The 23074-nt window shown below is 40.6% G+C and overlaps 2 protein-coding genes across 2 annotated transcripts in view; one reads left to right on the top strand and one right to left on the bottom strand.

Moving 5' to 3' along the window:
* Nucleotides 1–2326: 2326 nt before the first annotated feature.
* Nucleotides 2327–4531, top strand: LOC308394491 (gamma-crystallin S-like; the record flags this gene model as incomplete). Its single annotated transcript, XM_080878848.1, has 3 exons — nucleotides 2327–2407; nucleotides 3722–3964; nucleotides 4259–4531. 3 exons carry the CDS (start codon nucleotides 2327–2329, stop codon nucleotides 4529–4531), a joined length of 597 nt encoding a protein of 198 aa, XP_080734974.1.
* Nucleotides 4532–5206: 675 nt separating this feature from the next.
* LOC308393626 (voltage-gated delayed rectifier potassium channel KCNH8-like) overlaps nucleotides 5207–23074 on the bottom strand; it is a 55340-nt gene continuing 37472 nt past the window's right edge. Inside the window, exons 11-15 of the mRNA XM_080877551.1 lie at nucleotides 19127–19341; nucleotides 14540–14814; nucleotides 8153–8262; nucleotides 7846–7892; nucleotides 5207–6081 (exon numbers count right to left, since the gene is read on the bottom strand). Coding sequence (XP_080733677.1) covers nucleotides 5332–6081; nucleotides 7846–7892; nucleotides 8153–8262; nucleotides 14540–14814; nucleotides 19127–19341 — 1397 coding nt within the window. The 3' untranslated portion in view covers nucleotides 5207–5331. The remainder of the gene's footprint in view (nucleotides 6082–7845; nucleotides 7893–8152; nucleotides 8263–14539; nucleotides 14815–19126; nucleotides 19342–23074) is intronic.

The raw sequence follows: 23074 nt of genomic DNA, 5'->3' as shown, positions 1-23074 counted from the left end.
CTATTCCACAGTTTTACCCCATAAATAGTGACGCAAAAGGTTTTAACCTTTGACCGTGCTTTAAGAATCCTTAGATTCAATTTCCCCCTCAATTCATAGTCTCCTTCTCTGTCATAGAACATCCTCTGTATATTTCCTGGTAACATATTGTATCATGAAGCGGACAATTCAAAATTCAGCGGAGAATACTGGTGTCCAGCCGTCTTCCTGTGTTTTTCTCACAGTGTAAAAACAAGTCGTTTTCTTGAGTTTGTGGTCCCTGATTATAAAAACCCGGGACAGCTTCACGGGGAGCTTGCTGTACTCTGTGTGTAACATGTTAATGCTATTGGATTATAGCTCATTGTGTTTCCATTGTCTTTACAAGATGATAAATGGGGAATATTATCTCCCTTGCTTTTAAGGAAAGCAATAAAACCCTGGACTTTCCCCATTATTTATTTCACATATATACACCGTCCATCCACCGGTTATATGTTTGTTTGTGTGTGCGTCCAAATAGCAGGCCTGGGTTTTCCCAACAGTGTGGTCAGCATGTCTTGATTTATTCTAGATGGAAGAATAGTCACCTATCATTACCACTCAGCCCGTCTGCCTTCCTGTCGCACCTCCTCTGTGGTTTTGCTCTCTCTCTCTCCCTGTGTGCTGTGTGTGTGTATATGTATGTGTATATGTGTGTGCATGTGCCCGCACTGACAACACTTGTCTGTCCTACATCATCTTAAGTATCTTTGACAGCTCACCACAGGTCACTCACCATGAGCATAAGGTGTGTGTGTGTGTGTGTGTGCGTGTGTGTGTGTGTAGGTATGTGCAGCAGTTAAAGGGTGCTTTCAGAAGGCTCCAGCGGGAACAAGCCGGCTCTCATAACCTGTAATGGCAAATATTGATGTTACACGTGCTTTAACGTGCTTAAAAGACCACGCGGTGTGTTCTTGATTGACTTATATGGCATAAAGTGAGATGTCTGCAATCTGTTTTAAAGCAGAACAAAGTTTCAGTGCGGCCGACTGAACGCCTCAAAGTTACTGCAGAACAAACCATTACATCACAAATAAGAATCAAGTCTCTTTTTTTCTCTTTTTTTTTTTTTTTTTTGCTTTGCGCATTTTAAGAAGACACTTGTCAGATCAGTCACATACAAATTATAATCGTCAATAATAATCAATAGTCACTCTTTGGCTTCTCTATTAAATGGATTAATCTTGAAAGAGATGCAAAACTTTTCATATGTAACTCACAGAGGCTACGTTTTACTCACAGGCCCACAAGATAAAGATATTTCTATAACTTAATATCTAATATGATAAAAAGAAAATGAAACAAAGCCAATTGGAAATGTTTAATATTAACATTCAAAATCAGTTATTAAAATAAAGACATGTACTGTCCGTCTGTTTGGTGACACTTGTCACTGGCGCAGGAGCACTGCTCTAAAAAAAATGAGAGACTGTACATAAACTGGACCTGTCATAAGCTTGTGCTTTTCTGTGCAAATGCTGCCTCACTGTGGTGCCAAGGGGGAAATTATATGTTTGCTACTGAGGGTGTGTACACTAGTCCAGAGCTTAAGCTTTAGGTAATTATCAGGTAATAAAACTAAATACAAAACTAAAAGAAGATGTTTGTTTTTTTTACCTAATTGAAATAAAAATACAATAAGAAAATGTGTGTTAAACAAAATTAAACAGATGGAATATACTGTATATAATAAAAATAATGACTCAATCAATCAATACATACATGTACAGGAAATGTCTACCAAAGCCACCTGTAGTTCCTTTGTCTGTCTTCCGTGGTTCACTGTGGCTTTGACAGAAATATAGATAAATTAAATTGTGTCACCTGTACAGAGCACAAGAATAAAGAACTCATTTCAAATGTTTTTAAATGGCCTATGTAACTATTACTGAGCTATCATGAATTTAAACAAATAAATTTACATTGCTTGTTTTGATTCCCAAAAACCACAAACACAAGTAAGAAGAGGAGCAAGGAGAAGACCCATCATGGAAAGGCAGGTTTCTGCACGCACCACAGGCAGATAAAAGAAATGGATGGCATCCAGAAATCCTACCAGTGGCTGGACAAAGCTGGACTGAAAGACAGCACAGAGGCACTAATCATGGCAGCACAAGAACAAGCTCTGAGCACAAGATCCATAGAGGCTGGGGTCTATCACACCAGGCAAGACCCCAGGTGCAGGCTGTGTAAAGTTGCCTCTGAGCCAATCCAGCACATAACAGCAGGGTGCTAACAGGAAGGGCATACACGGAACGCCATAACCAAGTGGCTGACATAGTATACAGAAACATCTATGCCGAATATGGCCTGGAAGTCCCGAGGTTCTGGTGATGGCTTTCCAATGGACATAGTAGTGGTGGACAAGCAGAAGAAGACGGCCGTAGTGAGAGACGTAACGATACTGAATGACAGCAACATCAGGAAGAAGGAACACGAGCTGAAGAAGTACCAAGGGCTCAGAGAAGAGCTCAAGAAGATGTGGAGAATGAAGGTAACAGTGGTCCCAGTGGTAAACAGAGAGCTCAGTGCAGTGATTCCCGAGCTAGGCGATTGGCTCCAGCAGATCCCTGGAACAACATCCAAGAGCGCCGTCCTAGGATAAGCAAAGTTACTGTGCAAGAACCTTAAGCTCCCAGGTCTCTGGTAGAGGACCTGACCTTGAAGGATAAAGACCCCCCGCAGGGCAAGGGTGTAATTTGATATAAATATAGATTTCATAATCTCTATATAAAATATGACAAAATCACAAATCAGGGGAAAAAAACAACAACTGTGCTTTAGTTGGTTTAAGTTCTTTAACAACCTTTGTTGAGTGATATCACCAAAAACCAGCTGTTAAGCCAGCCTTGTTCATGCCTATGTAAAGCCTGTGTAAATGCTTCTGCTTTGATGTGAGCACAGCGTGTATGTGTTAAGTCTGAAAAGTGAGTACTGACTGCAGAGATGAGGAACTGCTGCCATCTCTGCACTGAGATGAAAAGAAAACAGATTATCCACAGAAATATGCAACTAAGTGAGCAGACTAACCAGTGGATTTCCAGTGTGAAAAGTTTACAGCCCGAACCGTGAGCTGAAGTTGGGAGATTTTATGCTACACAGCAAGAAGTGCATCATCTTACTTCTAATATGAAATTCAGAACTGAAGTGTTGAAGCTCTGGATGACAGTGCAGCATTTTGGACTGAAGAGGAAGAAGTATCACACTGACTGGATGGCAATACACCTCAGCAGTTCAGCTAATGGGAGTTCTACTTTAGCTTAGAGTTGCTATGATTAAGTGCAGTTTAATATTTATGCAATCATCCATCAGTGTGTTATTTGTAACTGTGTGCGTGTGTGTAGTTCGCACTGTGTGCAGTATGTTTACAGTTTTCTGTAAAGAGTTGGTCAGTGCCTGAGGTCTTTATGTGGTCTAATCCCACAGCCTCTTTCTGGAAAACACGAGTAGCAGTGGAACCACTGACTCAAATTTTGGATCTCATTCTCATGACCAAGCAATTGTGTGAGTTTCAGAGGGCTCTGAAGCTATAAAAGAGGGCAATATGAGCACATACACGTTACATTATTGTAGCTATTTCAAGGGAGGCTAAACAGTGAAGCACAGTCGGTCCCAAGATGGGCAGGGTGAGTAGAACAACATTTAGATCTGGCATGTAAAATCATTAATACCAGGTTATCACTCACATACAATCCCCCAGATCATCTTCTACGAGGACAAGAACTTCCAGGGTCGCAGGTACGAATGCGACAGCGACTGCACCGACTTCCACTCCTATCTGAGTTGCTGCAACTCGGCCCGTGTGGAGAGCGGGACCTGGGTCATCTACGAGAGACCAAACTACTTGGGTTACCAGTACGTCCTGAAGAGAGGGGAATACCCCAACTACCACAGCTGGAACGGCCTCAATGACAGAGTCAGCTCTTGCAAGATGATTCACTTTGTAAGCCATCTCAACACATCAGGTGCCTCGTACCAAGAGGTCAAAGACACTGTGGTTAGTGGGAAAGTGGCTGTGTAAGATCCTACACATCTCAGGGGACATTGGGGAATTTTATAGCATTTTAAAAACGCCACTTCATTTTCACATAAATGAATCTTGAAATCTGGATCGGTGGAATAAATCCATGATAAGAAACAACGTATTTTGTAGTGACATCAATCAAACCTAGCTTCATTGTTTTCCCAACCCCCTCCCCTCTACCTACCATCTTCTTCTGTATCCCGCTTCACTCAGGCCCCTGGAGACCCCTACAAGATCCAGCTGTATGGCAAAGCCGATTTCTCCGGTCAGGTGTTTGAAGCGAGCGAGGACTGCGCCTCTGTGCTGGAGACGTTTCACTGGAGAGAGGTGCACTCCTGCAGGGTCCTGGGAGGCTGGTGGGTCTTCTACGAGCACCCCAACTACAAGGGCCGCCAGTACCTACTGGAGAAAGGCGAGTACCGCAGGCCTGTGGACTGGGGCGCTGTCTGCCCCACTGTGCAGTCGTTCAGACGGCTGACTGAGTAAAAGAATTCCAATTATTATTATTTTTTTAACCTTTTCTTTGGCTTTCGATTAGCTAATAATTTGCATCAATGCAGCTGCTAAATAGCTAAAATAAAAACTGAATGATGAGGCATTGCGAAGTTGTTTCATCCCTGTGTGTTAGTGTGGTGCTTTAAAGTGTGGAGATAAAAAAGTCTACCCTGTGTGACCACAGCTAAATTATTTAAAGCTGTATTAAAGAAGTTATTAAAAGGGACTCGGGGGTCTAGTTGAGGGGGTTGTGGGTGCTGTAACACCATTTAACGGATTTTATGTTCACAGATTTTCCCAAATTAAAAACATAAGGCACCACTTCGGTGTTTATGCAAAATTCAAGCTATTTTAAATCAGGGCTAAACTTGGCAAAGTATGCTCATGTCCTTTAGAAAGCTCCAATCATTGCTTTTGCATGAGTTGTGTAAGAGCTGCATTCATTTTCAGTCAGTCTAACATTACTGCTGTGTGTTGCACACCTTTCAAATCATTTTACAGACTGGTATCCTAACAGAAACCAGTGCTAGCACAGTAAAAGGAGAAAAAACATGCTTTTAGTATACACTTAGAAGTCTTTCCTTTATATGATTGACTGTAAATAAATCAAATGAAACTGTAAAACAAACGTTTATTCTCAGATCTTCTTGAAGGTGCTCATGATAACAGTTTCCAACAGTTTAAAATCAACATATTTACATTGTAACCCGCATGCCAAACTTTGTCATGCAGTAGGATGTGTGGCATGCTGCTCCTGTCTCTTAGTCGAGTGTCCCAGTCTTCCTGTGTGCTCACATCGAGGACTGTCCCTCATCTACGAGGCTAAGCTGGGTGGTGTGCTCCCCCCACTCCACCCTCTGCAGGTCCAGGAGGGGCTCTCGGGAACGTGACGCCATGCTGGAGGTTTGGAGAGAAATCTGAGGCTGGATGTCAGACTGGGAAAGGGAATGAGGATAAGACTGGGACATGAAGTGGGTCTCTGACTGGAGGTGGGACTCAGAATGGGATTGGAGTGGGAAGTGGAGCCGAAGCCGTGATTGCGGCTCTGATAAATCCACCAGAAGGGGAGTGATGGATAATGGGTGGCTTGATGAAGAAAGAGAAGGGATGGAGGTGGAAGAGGAGGGATGTGGCACGATTGTGTGCTCGTGGGGAGAGCTGTTGAGCGAAGGGGGAGCCGAGCGGTGAGAGACCGGGGGAGTGGTACTGGTTTGGTGAGAGAATGGAGGACTATGGGGGGAAGGAGAAGAAGAAAGTGGATCGAACTCTCCTTGAAACACCTTGGTCATGCTCAGCTGTGGAGAGGGCGGTTCATGCATCATGGACGACGGAGGATTTTGATCATCAGGACAGTGCACAGGTGCATGCTGGGTATTGAGGTGTAGGGCCAGAGAGCAGCTGAGTGGGGACACGCTGGGCGAGGGAGTCACGGCACTGGGAGTCAGCAGTGCGGACGGGTTGTGAAAGAGAGGCCTGAGAAGTCGCGTCATTTCCTGCAGCTCCTGACTCACAATGGATACTTGATGGGAGAGGACAGACATCTAGAGGACGAGATGAAAGGATGTGAAAGCAAAAATAATATTACTGGTAATCCCATATAAATACAGCATTTCTCAGTAACACATAATTACAAGAAGCTTTTATCCCAGACACTCGTGTCGAGATAACCCTGCAGGGATTTGTGTCTCCTCCTTGAAGGGAACCGAGGATCTCATGCTCACTGGCCAAACGTGTAAGCTCCTCTAAAATGGCTTATAACTGTTTCTTAATATATTCATTGGTCAGTGTCACAAATAATTATGAAGAATGATGTCATTCATTCATTCATTTGTTCTTTCATTTGGTCTAATTAACTCCCTGCCCTAATGAGTCTTATTAAAACCAGTAGCAAGTGATTAATTTTTACTGTCATCATGCAACACAAGTTACACCAAATTATATACAGATGAAGTCTCTTTATGTCTCTAACAAATCATAAATAATAAAGCAAATAACAAATAAAAAGAGCTGATGAATTCCATCATCTCACCGCCCGAGAAAAGAAACTCTTCTCCAAATCCAAATCCACACTGTCAAAGTCTATTTATTTAAAATTGTGAAAGTACACAAATAATTAGGCAAACAGGAAAAAACCTTATGCCTCAAGCTTAAAAACAAGTACTGAAATATCCATATTCATACGTGTTTCACATTTTGAAATCCCTGAAGCGCACAAAGGTGCTTAAAGTAAGTAAAGTTGTAGAGCTAGCTTACTTTTTTTTAAACAAACCAATCTCAACCTGGGGCTATGGTAGGTATTTGGTGGGGTGGGGGTGGGGGAATGATTTGGCCCAGATTTTTGCTGGATGTACTCCCTCTAGGAGTACACTAGCTTGTGCCCCAGGGACCATTCACATGTCAGGGGACTGTGGTTTGATCACATAATGTAGTGTATTTAAAAATAACAAGGAAAAACGACACACATGCAGTGCATGAAATGTACCTTTCTAGCATTTGGAGTCATCGACTGGATTGATCCCTTTAATTATCACAGAACTGCTTCTTTGTTAAAGCCACAAAGAAACTGAATAAAGTTTTGATGGACAATTTTTTTGCCCTGAAGTAATAAACAAAATCTCTTGACAAACAGCTACATCTTAGGCCCCTGAAGGTTCTTATCTACATCACGTTATGACATCATCACGTTGTTTGTCGACCACCTACCAACGACCTGTTCTTAACCTTTAAGCACCTAATATCTAATGAAAGAATTACATAACTTTCATGTAATGGCAGTCAAATCTGTTGAAGCTGAATTATACAAGATATATTATAATGTCACCATGTTACCTAGCAACTGCCTAGCAACAGGCTTAAATCATCAATTTTTAGGATTTGGTGCACCTAGAACACTTTATCGAAGAATTGCATTATTTTCATGGGGATGTACTACTACTACTACAACTACTACTACTACTACTTCTACTACTACTAATACTACTACTACTACTACTACTAATAATAATAATATTAATTACTAACTTCATGCAGTTCTTAGCATTAATAGATTCATATCTTAAAGTGTTGGCAAAGTCTGAACCTGAACCAACAGAGCCACTTTACATGCATTTTGTTGAGACTGTCCTTAGAAACAACAAGTTAGACAGAAAGTTAAACTCTTACAGCTGCACAACCGTGTTCTACATGGTTGTGTAATAAATCATTAGCTGCCACAAGTGCCCAGTAAAATAATGTGGATGTAACCACAGATTAAGAGCCTGCTGAAAAAAATGTTTTGTTTTTCATGACACTATAACAAGCCTTACCTCATATTTAAGCTTTGTAATGGTTTGCATGGTTTCATCGCGGGCCCCTGTGGACACACAGATATACACACTTACACACAATGCATTAATTCTGAGTGAATCAGGACTTTGGAAGCTGGTATGAAGGATGATGTAAAAATGTGGCCTTCAGAAGTCTGATACCCACTGAGCTGGACACAATAACAAAAACATCCACCATATAAACGAATGTTGTTCAGTAGCAACATAATATTCACAAAGGCTCTATCCATCAAAAAACTTCAGTATTACTGTGCATTAGTTTTTACCGGCTCTTCCTGCTCTTTACCTGAGGTGGCTGAATCCGGGCCGGGCAGAAAGCTCTGGGTTGCACTGGGAGAAAAATCAAATCTCGGAATTGAACCGCTCTGGTTTTCTGTCTCGATCCCATCCACAAACCTGAGGGAAGACGGGGAGGCGGTGAGAGTGCATTTCACGCAAGACAACAAGATAACACAATAAAATTGGATTTACCATTTACAGATAATTGCCAGTTAGTATAATAAGAGACTCCAGAAAAAAAGGGGGCAGTTTGGGGAACTATTTTATCTGAATGTGAGAATTCAGCTATCAAAACCTGCTGGTTAATGACACAGAGACACCACATGGTGGCAGCAGACTCTGCCAACAAACTGCAATACTGGGTAAAAATGACACATTAAAAGCTGCAGTTATACATCCAGGCAGGTATACTGGAAATGACTTTTACTTGTTTAAGACAACATACGAGATCCCTCCTTCCTTACGTAAATTGACATTATACATAATGTAAATTTACATGAGCAAGTTCCAACAAAATAAATCATTCGTTGAGTCCAGAAAATCTTTTATTATATCACACAGAACTCCTTTAGAGTTTCCAGGAGTGTGATTAAGGCACTCCCCAAAACCTTTCAGTTATTTTATATTCTTAACAGCAAACACTTTCTTTTCAGAGTAGAGTAGTCGACAAGATTCATTAGCCTGGGAGGCACGAACCTGCTCAATAAAAAGTTGTTATTATTTTCCTATTAGGATCTAAAATATGCATGAAAGTGGTGCATGAGAAAAGATCGAGCTGTGCCCTGTCCTCTGAGGTGCGTGCATTTGCTCAGTGAATTTCAAAGTGAGTGGAACCTGGATGACAAACCAAAAATCCGTAGGCAGCATGCAAAAATAAGTATAAATGTAATAAGCGCCATCGATTTAAAGTCTATAGTTTTGTAGTTGAGTTCTTTTATGGGAAACTTACAACCAATCAAAAATGATCAAAGCGTCCTCGCTCCACACTGCTGTCTGTTCTGAGAGTGCTTCAGCTCTGAGAGGAAAGTCTCTCGGATCTATTATCTGCTAGACTCCTGCAGATCCCAGACCTCCATCTGCTTTCTACAAAGCCCGCAAAATTCACAGAGATGTCAAAGGCTCACCACGCCTCTCCAAGAACTCATCGTTATAAAGAGGGTTTATGGAAAGGCTGCCCAGCTGTCAACAGTCAGTGGGTCAAAGGTCGTGCTCAGTGTGAGCAGATGACGGAGAGAGGCTGCGCACCTGTGTACTAATTACACTCCTGCTCACGCACAATCATACACAGAGTGTGTGACTGTAAGCGCTCCCTCATTCACTCATCTGCTATTTACTCCTGCTAGGAATTTGAGTTTTTGGACGCTAATGAGTCACCACCGACAGATGTAGTATTGCATAACGCTAATGTGCGTGCCTATTATCTCACGAGGTAGGAGGAAAGTAGCGTTACATTGTGGGATCTTTAGCAAAATGAGGTGTAAGGTGAAACTTACTTTTTTTTTTAGGACTTTATGTAGAAATTGGACACAAACTACCAAAAACAGAAGCGTGGATTGAATCAAAATAAGGTTTTTTATGTGGATATAATGTAAGCAGTCCGAGAGCGCAAACCACCATGGTGGCTCATTCTCCGGGGAGCATTTACTTTTAAGGGGATAGTGTGTAAATAAACATTATGTATGAGTAGCTAATGGATACTGACTTGTAAATAAGGGCGTTAATAACGTGAGATTATTATATAACGTTATACTACAGTATATTTCTAAGTAAGTAAGCGGCTCATTTTTTCTCTTGACAATACTTTAAAGATACGACACACTTTGAGGCCAACTTGAAAAAACGTAAAGGTTCGGTCAAATATGACTTGATGCAAACTATTAAGTGATATTTAGAATGCTCATTCACCACAACACGTTCTCATCCCAACAAAATTGTCAGTATGTTACGTGTTTGGAGCTGGTTGAATCTATACATGTAAATGTGTTTTGGGGAATGAGAATGCTCTTTTCACCAGTGTCATTTCCTAAATGTTGCCAATACAAACAAAGGCAGTAGAATTTTAAGTTTTAAAGATAAAAGACATATTACATTTGACCTTATTTGACCTTGAAGAAGAGGTCAGAGTTTAAAAAATAACATGATATTTTAAACTATATACAGTACTTTGTATATGTTGACACACACCACACTTGCAAGAATCATAGTTTCTAAATTCTAAGTAATTCAATGATTTATTGGTCAATTTTTGACCAATAAATCATTGAGTTGACCTTGAAGACCTTGGTAGATGTGAACCAATTTTAATGGACTGTTAACACGACCCCGCTCTACACCCCTACAAAGTTTCATCAGAATTCATTCAAAAGCTTTCCAGCTATCACGGTTACAAACAGAAAGACATTCAAATGCTACCAAAAACATAACCTCCTCCTCGACAAGTTTGCGACAGTTGCTTAGACATGATCTTACTTCCTGTTCAACAGCTTCGTCCTTTCTATAAAAACCTCAAATCCATCTGCCAGCTTTTTGTGAGACATAGTCGAAAGATTAACAGCGCCCATTCTGGTGAAGATTAAAAAAAAAAAAAAACATCCTTTGAAGTAATTTGGTGAAGTTACATTGGACATGACACATCTCAGCTTTGGGACTTCCCATAGCATTACCAGACACTTCAGTCCCCAAATCCAATTACCATGTTCTTCCTCTAAGCATGTGGTGTTATTTATTCATCTAATTTTGGTGAGTTTCCCAGTTTTGAAGATATTGGCTGTAGAGATGTCTGCCTTCTCTTGAATATAATTAAACTAAACAGCGCTTAGATGGAATTGAAAGGATGAAAAAGGATGACTGGGAAAAAAAAATCAGCAGCAGCATCTCATTTCAGAAATCATGACCCACTTATTCAAAATAAAATATGCGAACTTTGTTGGGAGCAGTTTCATATAAGAACTATTCTCTTTGCTACGTCCACCAGTCATATTGCTCTGCAGTGCAGACCCGTGAAGAGAGCTGCGTGCTTGTAATAGGATGTATTAAAGGCAAGAATTGAAACCCGCCTCAGTTGGACTGTAATGTTAGGTAGAGTATATACGCCAAAACATAGAGAATTCCTCCAAAAAACAAGAGCACGCATAGAGAGATTGTGTGATTTCATTCTTGGATAAGTCTCTACTTTATGAAAGCCATTTCTGAAACCACTCTGAGACTCTGCCTTTATATAAAACACAGAGGGACAACTAGACTTTTTCCTCTTCGATATTAAAAAAAAAAAATCTTCTGAAAGAAAGCATTTTGAGAATCTGCATACATTTAAAATTTGTAACATCATTTTAGCTACACACAAACGACTTTTAAAGCAGTAATATACAACACCACCGTAGCGTCACTGACAAAAGAGAGGGGGGACATTTTTCAACCCCTTATTTTAAGAAACCCATATGAAATGAAGACAGAAACATTTTGAAAGGAAATGCTTAGATGCAGAAAATGAACAAATGCAAGTATGTAGTGTAGCTCTAATGACAGCTGGGGTACCCCACCATCCTTTCTGTGGTCGGGATCCAACCACAAAATTTCATCAACATCACAAAGGATTTTATTCCCTCACCAGGCAGCATGGGAAATATGCCCTGGTGTGTCTAATCCAGCCTTGAATATCCTCTATGGAAGCATCCCTATCGGCCTCTTTCATGGAATTTAAGAGGTTTTCTATTGAGGGATTTCTGTCAGAAATCTTCCACTGCTATGATGAGAAAAATTCCACTACTCTGCAGTGAGGTGCAAAGGATGTGAGGGTCAGGGCAAAAAAGATTTGTCAATGTGAGGTGGTCATAGAACCAAGCAAAACCCGAGCAGACTGACGGAAACCAACATCTTAACACATGATAATGTACTTTTCACTGCTTTTGTCGTCTTCTATTTTCTTGACAGAAAGTGTGGACAGTCCATGGAACAGTGAAGGCACTTAAAGTGTAGATGCACTGTTTGTCCACCTTCCTCATTTTCTTTACTTCTTTCACTTTCAGTTTATTTATTTATACAGTTCCAAATCACAGCAACAGTCACCTCAAGTCGCTTAATATTGCAAGGTAGACCCTACAATAATACAACAGAGAAACCCCAACAATCATATGACCCCCTGTGAGCAAGCATTTTGGCAACAGTTGGAAGGAAAAACTCCCTTTTAACAGGAAGAAACCTCCAGCAGAACCAGGCTCAGGGAGAGGTGCACATCTTCTACTGGCAGACCTTCCTTCCTCATTCTCACTGGCCCATCATTCACCATCATCTGTAAACAAATGCCCCAATTTATAGGGATCTAATTCATGTGGCTTTTTTTTCACATGATTAAAGGTGAATTCTTTGACCTGTATACCATGTGTGCTTTCTGAAGGAACACAGGAGGATATGTTGCAGTGAATGATTTATCAAATTTTAAGTGGATAAAGCAGGATAATTAAGCCTTGCCAATGCCCCAAACTTATCCGTATTGAAAATTGATGCCTACCATCAATAAACTTTCAACCAAATTGTTAGTATGGAATGTATTAATATATATGAGGCTGTATGCATACTTTTGGCCCTGTTTGCATTGGAGAAAACCCCAAATAAATCCAAGCTCATGCACCGAATTCTTGTTTTTAAAGTCATTAAAGATGTATGCTGTGCAATCATTCCACCCAGGAAAAAAGAAAGGTTCAAAGAATTCATTAAAAGCCTTAATTTATCATGCTGTTCATGCAAACTTCTGACCACAACTGCATGTGTGCAAAAAGGGTTTAACACACAGAAACTAGTGAATATGTTTTGAAGTTTATAGAATGATGAACATCATTTGAGATGTGAGGTACGCCTAATAGCTTTTTAGCTTCTTGTACTGTGTTGGCCGTTTGGAAAAACTTACAAAAAATGTTGAAATTGTTCTTAAAACCACTGAATGCTTGTTGTGTTTGTACATCACTCCCTTGTATGTTCCCTGAAAATGGTTGAAAGTGTATTTACCATGTTTAACAAGTTTCAGTCGATCAAAAGTTGCTAAATTACAACTTCACTTCCTGTTCGGCAGCTTTACCGGTGGTTTGTCTTTAATGGACAAACACTGTTGAAAAAAATATCTATAAGATAACCTTTGAAAGGCTTGATTTTAAGATTGGTAAGCAAGGCCGACAGGGTGCCTGACTGCTGCTCAAGCCAAAGTGCATTGAACCCCTATGGTGCTTTCTCCGAGTGGTAGACCTCATTTATGCTAGGCCTGGCTGGGCTCGAGAATGAGCAAAGGCCCAACCAAATGGTGCTTGTTCTCGAGCCCCTACCCAGGGCCTGGCTCCAGGATGAAGCTCCAGTGATTATGTCTTGGTCAGGGTGAACTATTCCCTTGATCTTGTCAGCATCTAAGGGGTTTTCTGAATCTCTCTTAATCTGGACCCTCACATAGGACCAATTTGTCCCGAATAAAGGGCCAAACTTCTCAGGCTGAATGGTTGCTATCCCAACATGGGCAAGCAAACCCCTCCACCATGGTAAGATAGCAATTCATGGAACAACGTCCTACTGGGAGACCGGGTGCACACTTCTGATATGCCAGAGCATGTCTGTGATCTGCCTGTCAGCCAGCATGGCATTACCTTTGTATCCACCCTGAAGAGCTGTAGGTGGTAGGAGAAAAAGGGTCTGGGTTTCTCAGCTTAGCCTGCTGACTAATCCAGACATGGATACGAAGTAGAAAATGGATTTAAGACTATTTTTACCAACTTTGGTGAACATTAGAAAAAAAATGTGTTTTTAAACAATTTTAACAGTTTCATTAAAAAAAAAATCCAACAAGACAGTAATTCATATGTTTGTGTGCTTTGAACTCAACTTTATTGAAGAAATCGGTGCCATTTTTTTTTTTTGAATGAAACGTGATTAAAAAGCCATGTGCCAAGAATCACTCTCCATCTGCGACCCAGTGCTGGCATTTGGGTATAAGGCATTAGATGAAGAAAAGGTAGAGACAGTGTGGGTGTCTGAGCTGCTTTACTGGTTGTGCCCAGTTTACTAAAACCAATCATTAAAGGTAGGTGACTTTTTTTCTTTTTAAAAAAAAACACAACTGTAATCCTGCTTTTACATGTTTTTTTGTAAAACTGACACAGTGGCACAATTTATGCTCGTCTGCGCCCTCACACAGCTGAGCCAACATAAATTGATTCCCCAAGCCCAGAGTCTGCTGCCACCTCTCTAGGGACTCCATGCAAATTAGCCTGTGGATGGTTTGTGTTTATGAATAATGTCACAAGTGACAAGCAATTCAGGCCAAATTCCCACTGAGGATTATTTACCAGTGAATGAACTCCTCCAGGCGAATCTAATGCTAAGTACCGAGTCAATAAATCCGTGAATGGCTCCCTACCGAGGGCTGAGGTCCGGCTGCAGGCAGCTGAAGCTCACAACAGGGATCTGCAGGCTGGAGGGCCGGACGGGATCACTTGCTGGCCGGAAGGGCCTCGGCGGCAGAAGCGGGGAGCGAAGAGGGGAGCGGAGGGGGGAACGCAGGCCGCGGCCCAGCCTGCCAAGGGATGACATCTTGGGCAGAGGGGAGCGTTCGCCCTCGGACCCTGAGCCCTCCTCATCTTCCTTAATGGAAGGAAGCTTTTTCATGATTCCTCCATTACTCTCACAGTCTCCCTGATGGGGCAGAAGTTAAGATAGGAGGTTAGAAAACATCATCAATTTTCAGCAAGACTGAAATAAATACTGAAATATTATTCTTTTTTTCCTGCAGATTACCTTTTTTAGTCTTTAAAGTGAAAACACAAAAAAATCTGAAAAGCTTTTTGAGAGAAATCAGGAATGGTGTCATGTCACTCGCTGATCAGTAGGGGGAGCTGCTGAGTTACTCAAAGCACTGATCAGAGTGAAGACTCGCCATTCACAACAGCTGCATCGGCTCTCATCTCCATTCATTTTATGAGCAGACCTGCAAAGAAGCATTCTCATTCAAAGCAAACGCTCCAGTCGCTGACAGTCAGTCTGTGTGAGGTGAACCAACTGAACTAAACAGAGAGTTTAATTCCTGCACTCAGCGTGTTGTAGGCGGTAGATGCATTGTATTAAAAGGTTGTTGGTTGTATATCCTGCGCTTTTTCTCTTTTTGCATTTATGCATTCTCACATGCTCCAGTTCAAAAGCTGATTAAAAAAGCTGGCATGCAACCCCATTTTCTCTTTCCCCTCTATTCTCCCTTGTCCTCAATTTTTGTTTCCCCCTGTCACCACCACCAACACCACCCTTCCCCTCCTCTCTCCTCTGCTTGTTGTCTTCTTCATCCAGTCTTGGGCTCACGTGCCTGCTTGGTATTTTTAGATCACAGAGGTTTAATTTTAGCAGAGGTTTGCCTGGAGGGAACTAAGCGGAGAAGGGACTGTTTGGAGTTTCAGTGTGTGTGGGTCTGTGTGTAGTATGTGAGCAGCACGTGCAGTCTTGATATGCAGCGTGCCACAAAAGGGCCACCGGGAAGTTATTAGTGTTGGGTTTGCAGGTGTGTAAAACGGTGTATGTATGAACACTGGGCTGGAGTGTGACCAGTAACATGTTGTGTGTGTGTGTGTGAGTTTCTACATCTTTTAGCAAGTGCAAATATGTTGTGTTATGTTAGTCCGCTATCTGCATTGTGTTTGCACTTAGAGGGCATAAATGTGCTGACACAATCACATCACTGTGAAGTATGGAAATATGACTGTGCGTGTGGATTTCTTTGTGTGTTGGCACGTGAATGCAAATATCAGCAAGGTTCTTCCTCCTTCTTCCCCTGCAGCTTCCCCTTCATCCTGATGTTTTCCTCGTCTCGTCTCCATCTGGATATCGCTCTATTTTTATCCATCTGGGGATGACCCTGCCCCTCCCACACACATCTGACAGCACTATTTTTAGTCCCACGCTGCGCCCACTTAAGGATGCACCGCTGCTTTCGCTGCACGTGCATATATATAAACTCCATATGTGGGTTTGTGACTGTAAGATGCTGACAAGTTTGGTGCAGTGAGCTTGAGATTCATTCTTATCCTTTCATGCTGGATCTGCATCCATCTTGATTCGAAACTGCCTGTTAATGCAAATACCTAATCAGCCAATCACATGACAGCAAGTCAGCGCATTTAGAATGGGGAAGAAAGGTGATTTAAGTGACTTGGAGCATGAATCTGCCCAAACAAGCATCTCTAGGTTTTCCAGAGAACAATCTTAAAAAAAGAGAGAAACTATCCAGTGAGTGGTTTTACTTCTTTCATTTGAGACCAGGAAACTGACACTACATTTCACAAAGGATCTCCATAACTGGAAAACAGAAGATAGGAAAAACATTTTCCAGTCTGGCGAGTCTGGATTTCTGGGTACGCAACACAAAAGCATGGCTCCATCATATCTTTTAATAGATCCCCCTGTTGGTGGTGTAATGGTGTGGAGGATATCTTTTTGACACATTTTGAGCCTCTTAAGTACCAGCTGAGCTACATTTAAACATCATGTGTGAATGTGTGTGTGAACGGGTGGATGACTGGATGTGTAAAGCGCTTTGGGGTCCTTAGGGACTAGTAAAGCGCTATACAAATACAGGCCATTTACCATTTACCACAACCTGTCTGAGTATTGTTGCTGACCATGTCCACGTGTACCATCTTCTGATGGCAGCACAAAGTTGGACAACTCACAAAGCTCAAATCATCTCAAACTGGTGTCTTTTCAATGCACCAATTTAATTATTCTTGTTGACAGAATTAAGCCCATATTTTTCCAAAACTGTTCTTGGCTTTGAAAACTTGTTTTGATACAACTTTCGAGTAAAATTCAGCTGGAACAGAGTTGAATTTTAACTGTGTTTGCTTAACCTGTTTGAAAACATGACCACATTTATCTTGTAAGGCTTAAAGATTTAATTTTATCTTCTAAATTATTAAATTCCAGAATTTGAAACTAGGTTATTTTCAGGCAGAATGAATTTAGCAATAAATGTTAAGTGAAATGTTTATGGCAAAATCTAATATTTAGTAAGAAATTGCTGCAATCATTTCATACCAGGTGAAATCTAACTTTATTATACTACACTTAAAAATGGGACAAGGTTAGGATTTCTAACAGCAGTGATGTTTTTATACAAGAACAACAACAAAAAACCATTATTTCGGTTTTATTTACATATTTTTCTGTCTTTTTTTGTTATACTATATGAATGTCAAACTCATTTTACATTGTGGACCACACAGGGCCCAGTTTACATGACTTTGGCCTTAAATTGTAAAACTGTAACATTACAGCCCACTGGTGAACCCACTGTAAAAATCATCAATTTTTACAGTAGATAGTGAAAAACCTGCAACCTTCTATCATCTAATTGTTTATCTATTACTTATTTACTGTGGTACAGATTGAATGGTTATGGGTGAGGTCTTTATCAATGGGAAACGCTGTAAAAAAAAAGTATTAAAATACAGTTAAAAGTCTAAAATTCATGCCATTCTTTATGTTTTTCCAGGGGACCAGATTGGAGACTTTGGAGGGCTAATTATGGCCCCTGGGCCTTATGTTTGACTGTCTTTGCCCCCTTGATGGTTTCTCTTGCCTCTGTGCTCATTAGCAAGCTTACTCACAGTAAAAATGTGACTTATTTCTAGTGTAAGCTGGTTTTTCATGTGCATGCTACAGCTGAGATCCATCTGTAAAGCCCTGGCATGTGAATCCTCGTGTTTAGATCGTGTCTTTATCCGCTGGCTGCGTCTCAAGCAGAAGTCGCGGGTTCCTCCTCAGTCCCGGTCCAGATGGCTAATCCTTTTCAAGTGCAAAGCCATCGCCGTGGCGTAAAAAAAAAAATGGGTGGAGGAGATCATTGCACAACTGAGACTAAGACACAGACAAACTACTTCCGTGGCTGTTACATTTAAAATGTATTATTAGCATGAGTCAGGTTTTACACTTGATCAAGGCAATGAAAACTAATTGAAATAACTAGAATTTGGTTCGTGATTAGGGGTACTTTAATCTTTTTTCGTTTTTAGCCAATTAGAGGAGGTGTGTATTGATATCAGTGGAAATGAGTTTTCGCCCTTTGTGAAGCAAAATAAGCTTGGTTAAGGAACACATGTCACAGGTGAATTGGTGACGCTTTTACTAATGCAGGTAATGACATAGCTGTAGTTCTGCACATAAGTTATGTGGACTATAAAATGAGTTTGCCATGACTTTGGATGTTTTTGTTAAGTAATTGTTCAGTTTTTAGTGATATTTTATTTTGGCATTTGCGTTTCCTTCTGCGCCTCTTGTTGATTTACTTCCTGCCTTTGCCTTTTCCCCTCAACTTTTATGATTTTTTCCGCCACCTTCATTTCTTTTGCCTTTTGTTCTGTGTTTAATTTTCCTGCTTTCTCCCTGTACCCTGTCCTTCCATCTCCTTGGTCACCTCTGCTCGTTCTCAGTGTTCCTCTCACTTTTTTCCTTATTCACATTTTTGCCGTTTAGGATTTCAGGGCTTCGTGTTTCTGGCTTGTTGCTTTTTCTTCTGCCTATTTCACATTGCATTGGGGTCCACATTTAAAAGAAAAAATAATAATAATAAATCTTAAAGCTAGGGTAAGAAGGACCCATAACATTCATAATGGCTCTCCAGTGGAAGGGTGTTTTTTTGGGGTGGCATCTGCTCTGTCCCTTAAATCAACCCAGAGCATAATGGAGGGATTATACATCCCATCTGGCTGTAAACATGTTGATAGGATATGTGGCTGTGGAGAACAATCCAAGTGCTTTACCTCCTTCTACCAACCACCAGTCACTGCTGGCACCTTGAGTTTATTTGTTCTTCCTCTTATTGCATTGAACATCACTGATAAAATATCACCACTGGATTTATAATGTGTGTTGCTTCAAAAATAATGTTTAGCCTGAAACTAAAATTAATGTGGTAAAATTGCTACAACAAAGGTAATGTAGTGATGTTTGGCAGTTGTTGTACCTCAGTGTTGTGCCCTTCTCGTAGATTGTACGTCAGATCGTTCCGGATTTCCGTGATGAACTTCTGAGCGTAATCGGGATAGAGGCAGAGCACCTCACGCAGCCCTTTGAGGCTGATGTACTGCAGATCACAGTAGGTTAATGCTTTCACACAGGCGTTGGTCTTTATAACTTCCTCCTGTGTCAGACAGTCAGAGCCAATCAAGTCACCGCGACCTGGAAAGCAGAGACACAATAGATAGTAAACAGTGTGTGTGAGGTGTTAAGAAGTAGCCCGGCACTTGATAGAGGACTCCTTATCACATCTGGCATCTGTTTTTTTTTTTTGTTTGTTTGTTTTTTAAATAAGATGATCAAAAAACCGAGCTATGGTTTAGACTTCTCTTGGCAAAAAATGGTGACTTAAAAATACTTTAAACTACAGCAGTGGCAATGTAAAAGGTTTGTAATAACAATGAATAACAAAATGAAACAAAAGAATGAAAGCCACCAAGTGAAAATGGAGAGGATCCTTCTGGGAGTGAGAAAGAAAGAAAGAAAGAAAGAAAATCAAGTCAGTGTTGAGCGGATTAAATAACAATAAAAAGTAATGCAAAATAAGTAACTGCTTCTAGTCAAGCCTTAACTGTGGGGGAGAAACACTTGACCAACACAACTTCCACTAGCATCACATTACTTCTTTTGACATTTAACATCAGTTAACTAAACTACCACAGCAGCCTGGTGAGTACAGCTCCTGGCTGTGATGTGACTCAATTGAATGCACTTGGCTTGGGACTCATGCATCTAACTTGCTAGCATAGCTAGCTTGCTATGGTAGCTGGGAAGCTAGTAGTTAAATTTTAACACTTCACAAAAATCAGTTTGCTCTTGGGCCTCGTTACCAGAGCATTAAATGCAAAGTAAACGTGGGTGTTACTAATGTCTACTTTAGTGGTTCAGCTCTTTTTGGATGTGAGCTTTTTGTGACTAGTTTCACCTGTGTTTACCCACTGTTTCATGTCATACTGTGGAAATTTTATTTTAGCAAAAGAAAAGCTCGACTTCAGATATGTTTTATTGTTACTAAGAAAAAAAAAATCTGTACTCAGATGAGTGAAATTCTAGTATTACTTTATGTCTGTGTTCGCACCAATCAGTGGGCATCAGTTAAAACAGTAGATAAAACTTGCTAACCAAACTAACTAGTCACATCTGGCTGTACTGACAAGTATGGCAGGATGGCCATATCAAGACTTCAGTACAACCCGTTGGGTAATATCACAGTAAGTATGTTCACATCTGTTTATCTATGTTATGGTTCCCAGGAGAGGGCCTAAATCCCTAGGCTGAAAACTACTGAACTAAACTACCAAATAAAACTAAATAATTAAAACTAGCTTAATAAACTAGCTTGCACACTGAAGAGTCAATATCAACATTCTGATGTTACAATACATAACATCAAATGCAAATATACATTTTGCCCTACAACCACCATTTTCCTTTGATTCTCTAAATGTATTTAGCTGATTTATTGTGGACCATTCCCCAAAATACTAATATGCAAGAATTTGCCATGCTACAAGCAGCACATGCTGGCAGAGCTGGCAAAGTGCTCCCACTGGAAATAAACTCTGAGGTGAGAGCATGTGCCACGTATTTCAAGATAAGAACCCAAATGCAGACACAGAGAGATAGCCTGATAGCTTATCAGGAGGATGAGAGACAGCTGGTGAGACAAGGTACAGTTTAAACTAATTAATGAAAATTTGTCAAGTGAAGCAAAACTAGGGACAAATTACAAGGGACAAAAGACTACCAAAATAAAACAGGAAGTAACTAGGAAAGCTAGCCTAAATAAATAACAAATCCAATATATGACTTTAGAAAACTGATAGAAACTCGAGTTCTAAAACACCAAGAAACTCATAATATCAGAATAATCGTGGAAATGCACAGAAATCAAGATATGCCTCAGAAAACTATGAACAAAGAAACAACCATAAAATCACAGAAGCCTTTCCAATATTTATAGACACTGTGCGCTGTCGATATTACGTGCTGCACAATAATGGTTAATATTTAGTATTTGCTGTTATATTCCCATATATCATCGTGATGTTGTTTATTGTATTGCTCTTGTTTTCTTCTGCTTGTTTTCTTTTTTCTTTCTCAACAGGTGATCCAGATGATTGATATATGTATGTTTTTTGTCTGCTCATTTAGTTGGTTTTTGTTTTTTTGCCCTTTATCCTCGTCCCTCTTCTCCGCTGTTTTTCCCCCTTCTTCCTTTCTCCCTTTTCTTTTCCTCATTCAAGTCTGTCCCGTATCTAGCAAGTGAAAATAAATAAAATAAACAATAAAAGGTGAATCAAATAGATCATTACGGCAAGGCTGGGATGGTCAGTTTGGTAAAGTAAATTGGGCATCTTTCTTCGCCTTTAGACAATAATTCTGATGGCAAAAGAACCAAACGGGACAGGCAAAAAAAAGAAAAGAAAAAACAATATTTATAGAAATAAGGAAAACCTTAGAACACCTACAACAAGACTCACAGACCATGACAAGGTGACATGTATTGTTAGACTGTGAAGTACAAATAAACAGCTATGAATTGGAATAGAAGGTCAGCATTTCCTTCTTCTGCTTCCCCTCTTTACCACACTGTCGTCTCCTGAGCTGTAAATCCAAAGTGGCAATGCCACACCAATTTGTGCGCATGTGTGTGTGAGAGAAAGAGCAGACAGGAATACTGTGATAAGAAAAAAAGCACTGTTTGCTCACCTCTATATGTATAAGAAAGCAAGAAATGCATGCTTTTAGGCCTGCATGTGTGCACCCAATAACACATGCAGGTCAGACATACTAACGAGTTTGCTGTCTCTCCTCTGTAGGCAGCAGTCACTTTATTATTTACACCAGTTAGCTCATTAAAATGAAAAACATTGTTGCTAATTTGCTACCTCCACTTCATGTGGACCTGAACTGATTCCAGTGCTGTTTGCGAGTGTGCTTATGATTCTGTATTCTGTTTTATCCACGTCGGAATGGAAAGCGTGTCAATGTACGTGTTGTAGGACAAGACCCTGGAGAGGCTCTTATTGTGGCAGTATGACATTGACCCAGGTTGGTGATTTCAGCTGTTTAACAAGCTGCTTGCGGTGCAATTTAAAGGTGAAACTGCAGGAATATTCTCAGTGGTGGTTTGATGTTGTTAGCCATTACCCGCTCTCAAGTGAAGCTGCTGTCTCTGTGCTTCTTTTTTGCATTGAAATTGGCTCAAACATCCTGAACCCACAGATTATCTCCCATATCCCAGAGCTTTTTAGCCTCTTTTTTTCTTTCAGACAAACAGCCCTCACTTCAATAAAATACTTGCGGTATAGGACGAGTCTCGCTCCGCAACAGCTGGATGTCTGACACTGTTTACGTATAGTGCAAAGTGTCTGACAGCATGTCAACATGTCTACAACTTGTTCCACCACAGCTAAGTGGAGAAATGAATAATTCATTAATTCACACATTAATGTTGTTTATAGGTTTGCTTTAGGGGTTATGGGTGCTCCCAAACGGTCTCATCAATCCCTGGGTCACACTCCATCTTCCATCTGATGGGGTGTTTATTGTTGCCCACAGGGACGGTTTAATATGGCTGCAGTTTTATAAGCTCTGGGCCGCTCTTCTTAATTATGTTCGTCTCCATAAAAGCCGGCTATTAAATCTTGAAAACCTAATAACGACCTTAGTGTTAAACAGCCTTTTTCCATCTTTGCACACAGCACTGAGACCAGACAAAACATATTTGCTTGCAAGCAGATGAGATTAAAAAGGAAGATTCCTTATCTTCTATTTTGTCTTCCTGTCGTTGATTTCCCGTGTGTTTTAAAAGCAACCTTATATGCCACCATCACAACTCTAGAAATAATTTTTCCAGCATTTTGAAATATTATTACTTCATAGGGGCAAC

This window comes from Rhamphochromis sp. 'chilingali', assembly GCF_963969265.1.
Source record: "Rhamphochromis sp. 'chilingali' genome assembly, chromosome: 3".
NCBI classification, from domain to species: domain Eukaryota; kingdom Metazoa; phylum Chordata; class Actinopteri; order Cichliformes; family Cichlidae; genus Rhamphochromis; species Rhamphochromis sp. 'chilingali'.
This window is presented reverse-complemented; position numbering and strand designations above follow the sequence as displayed.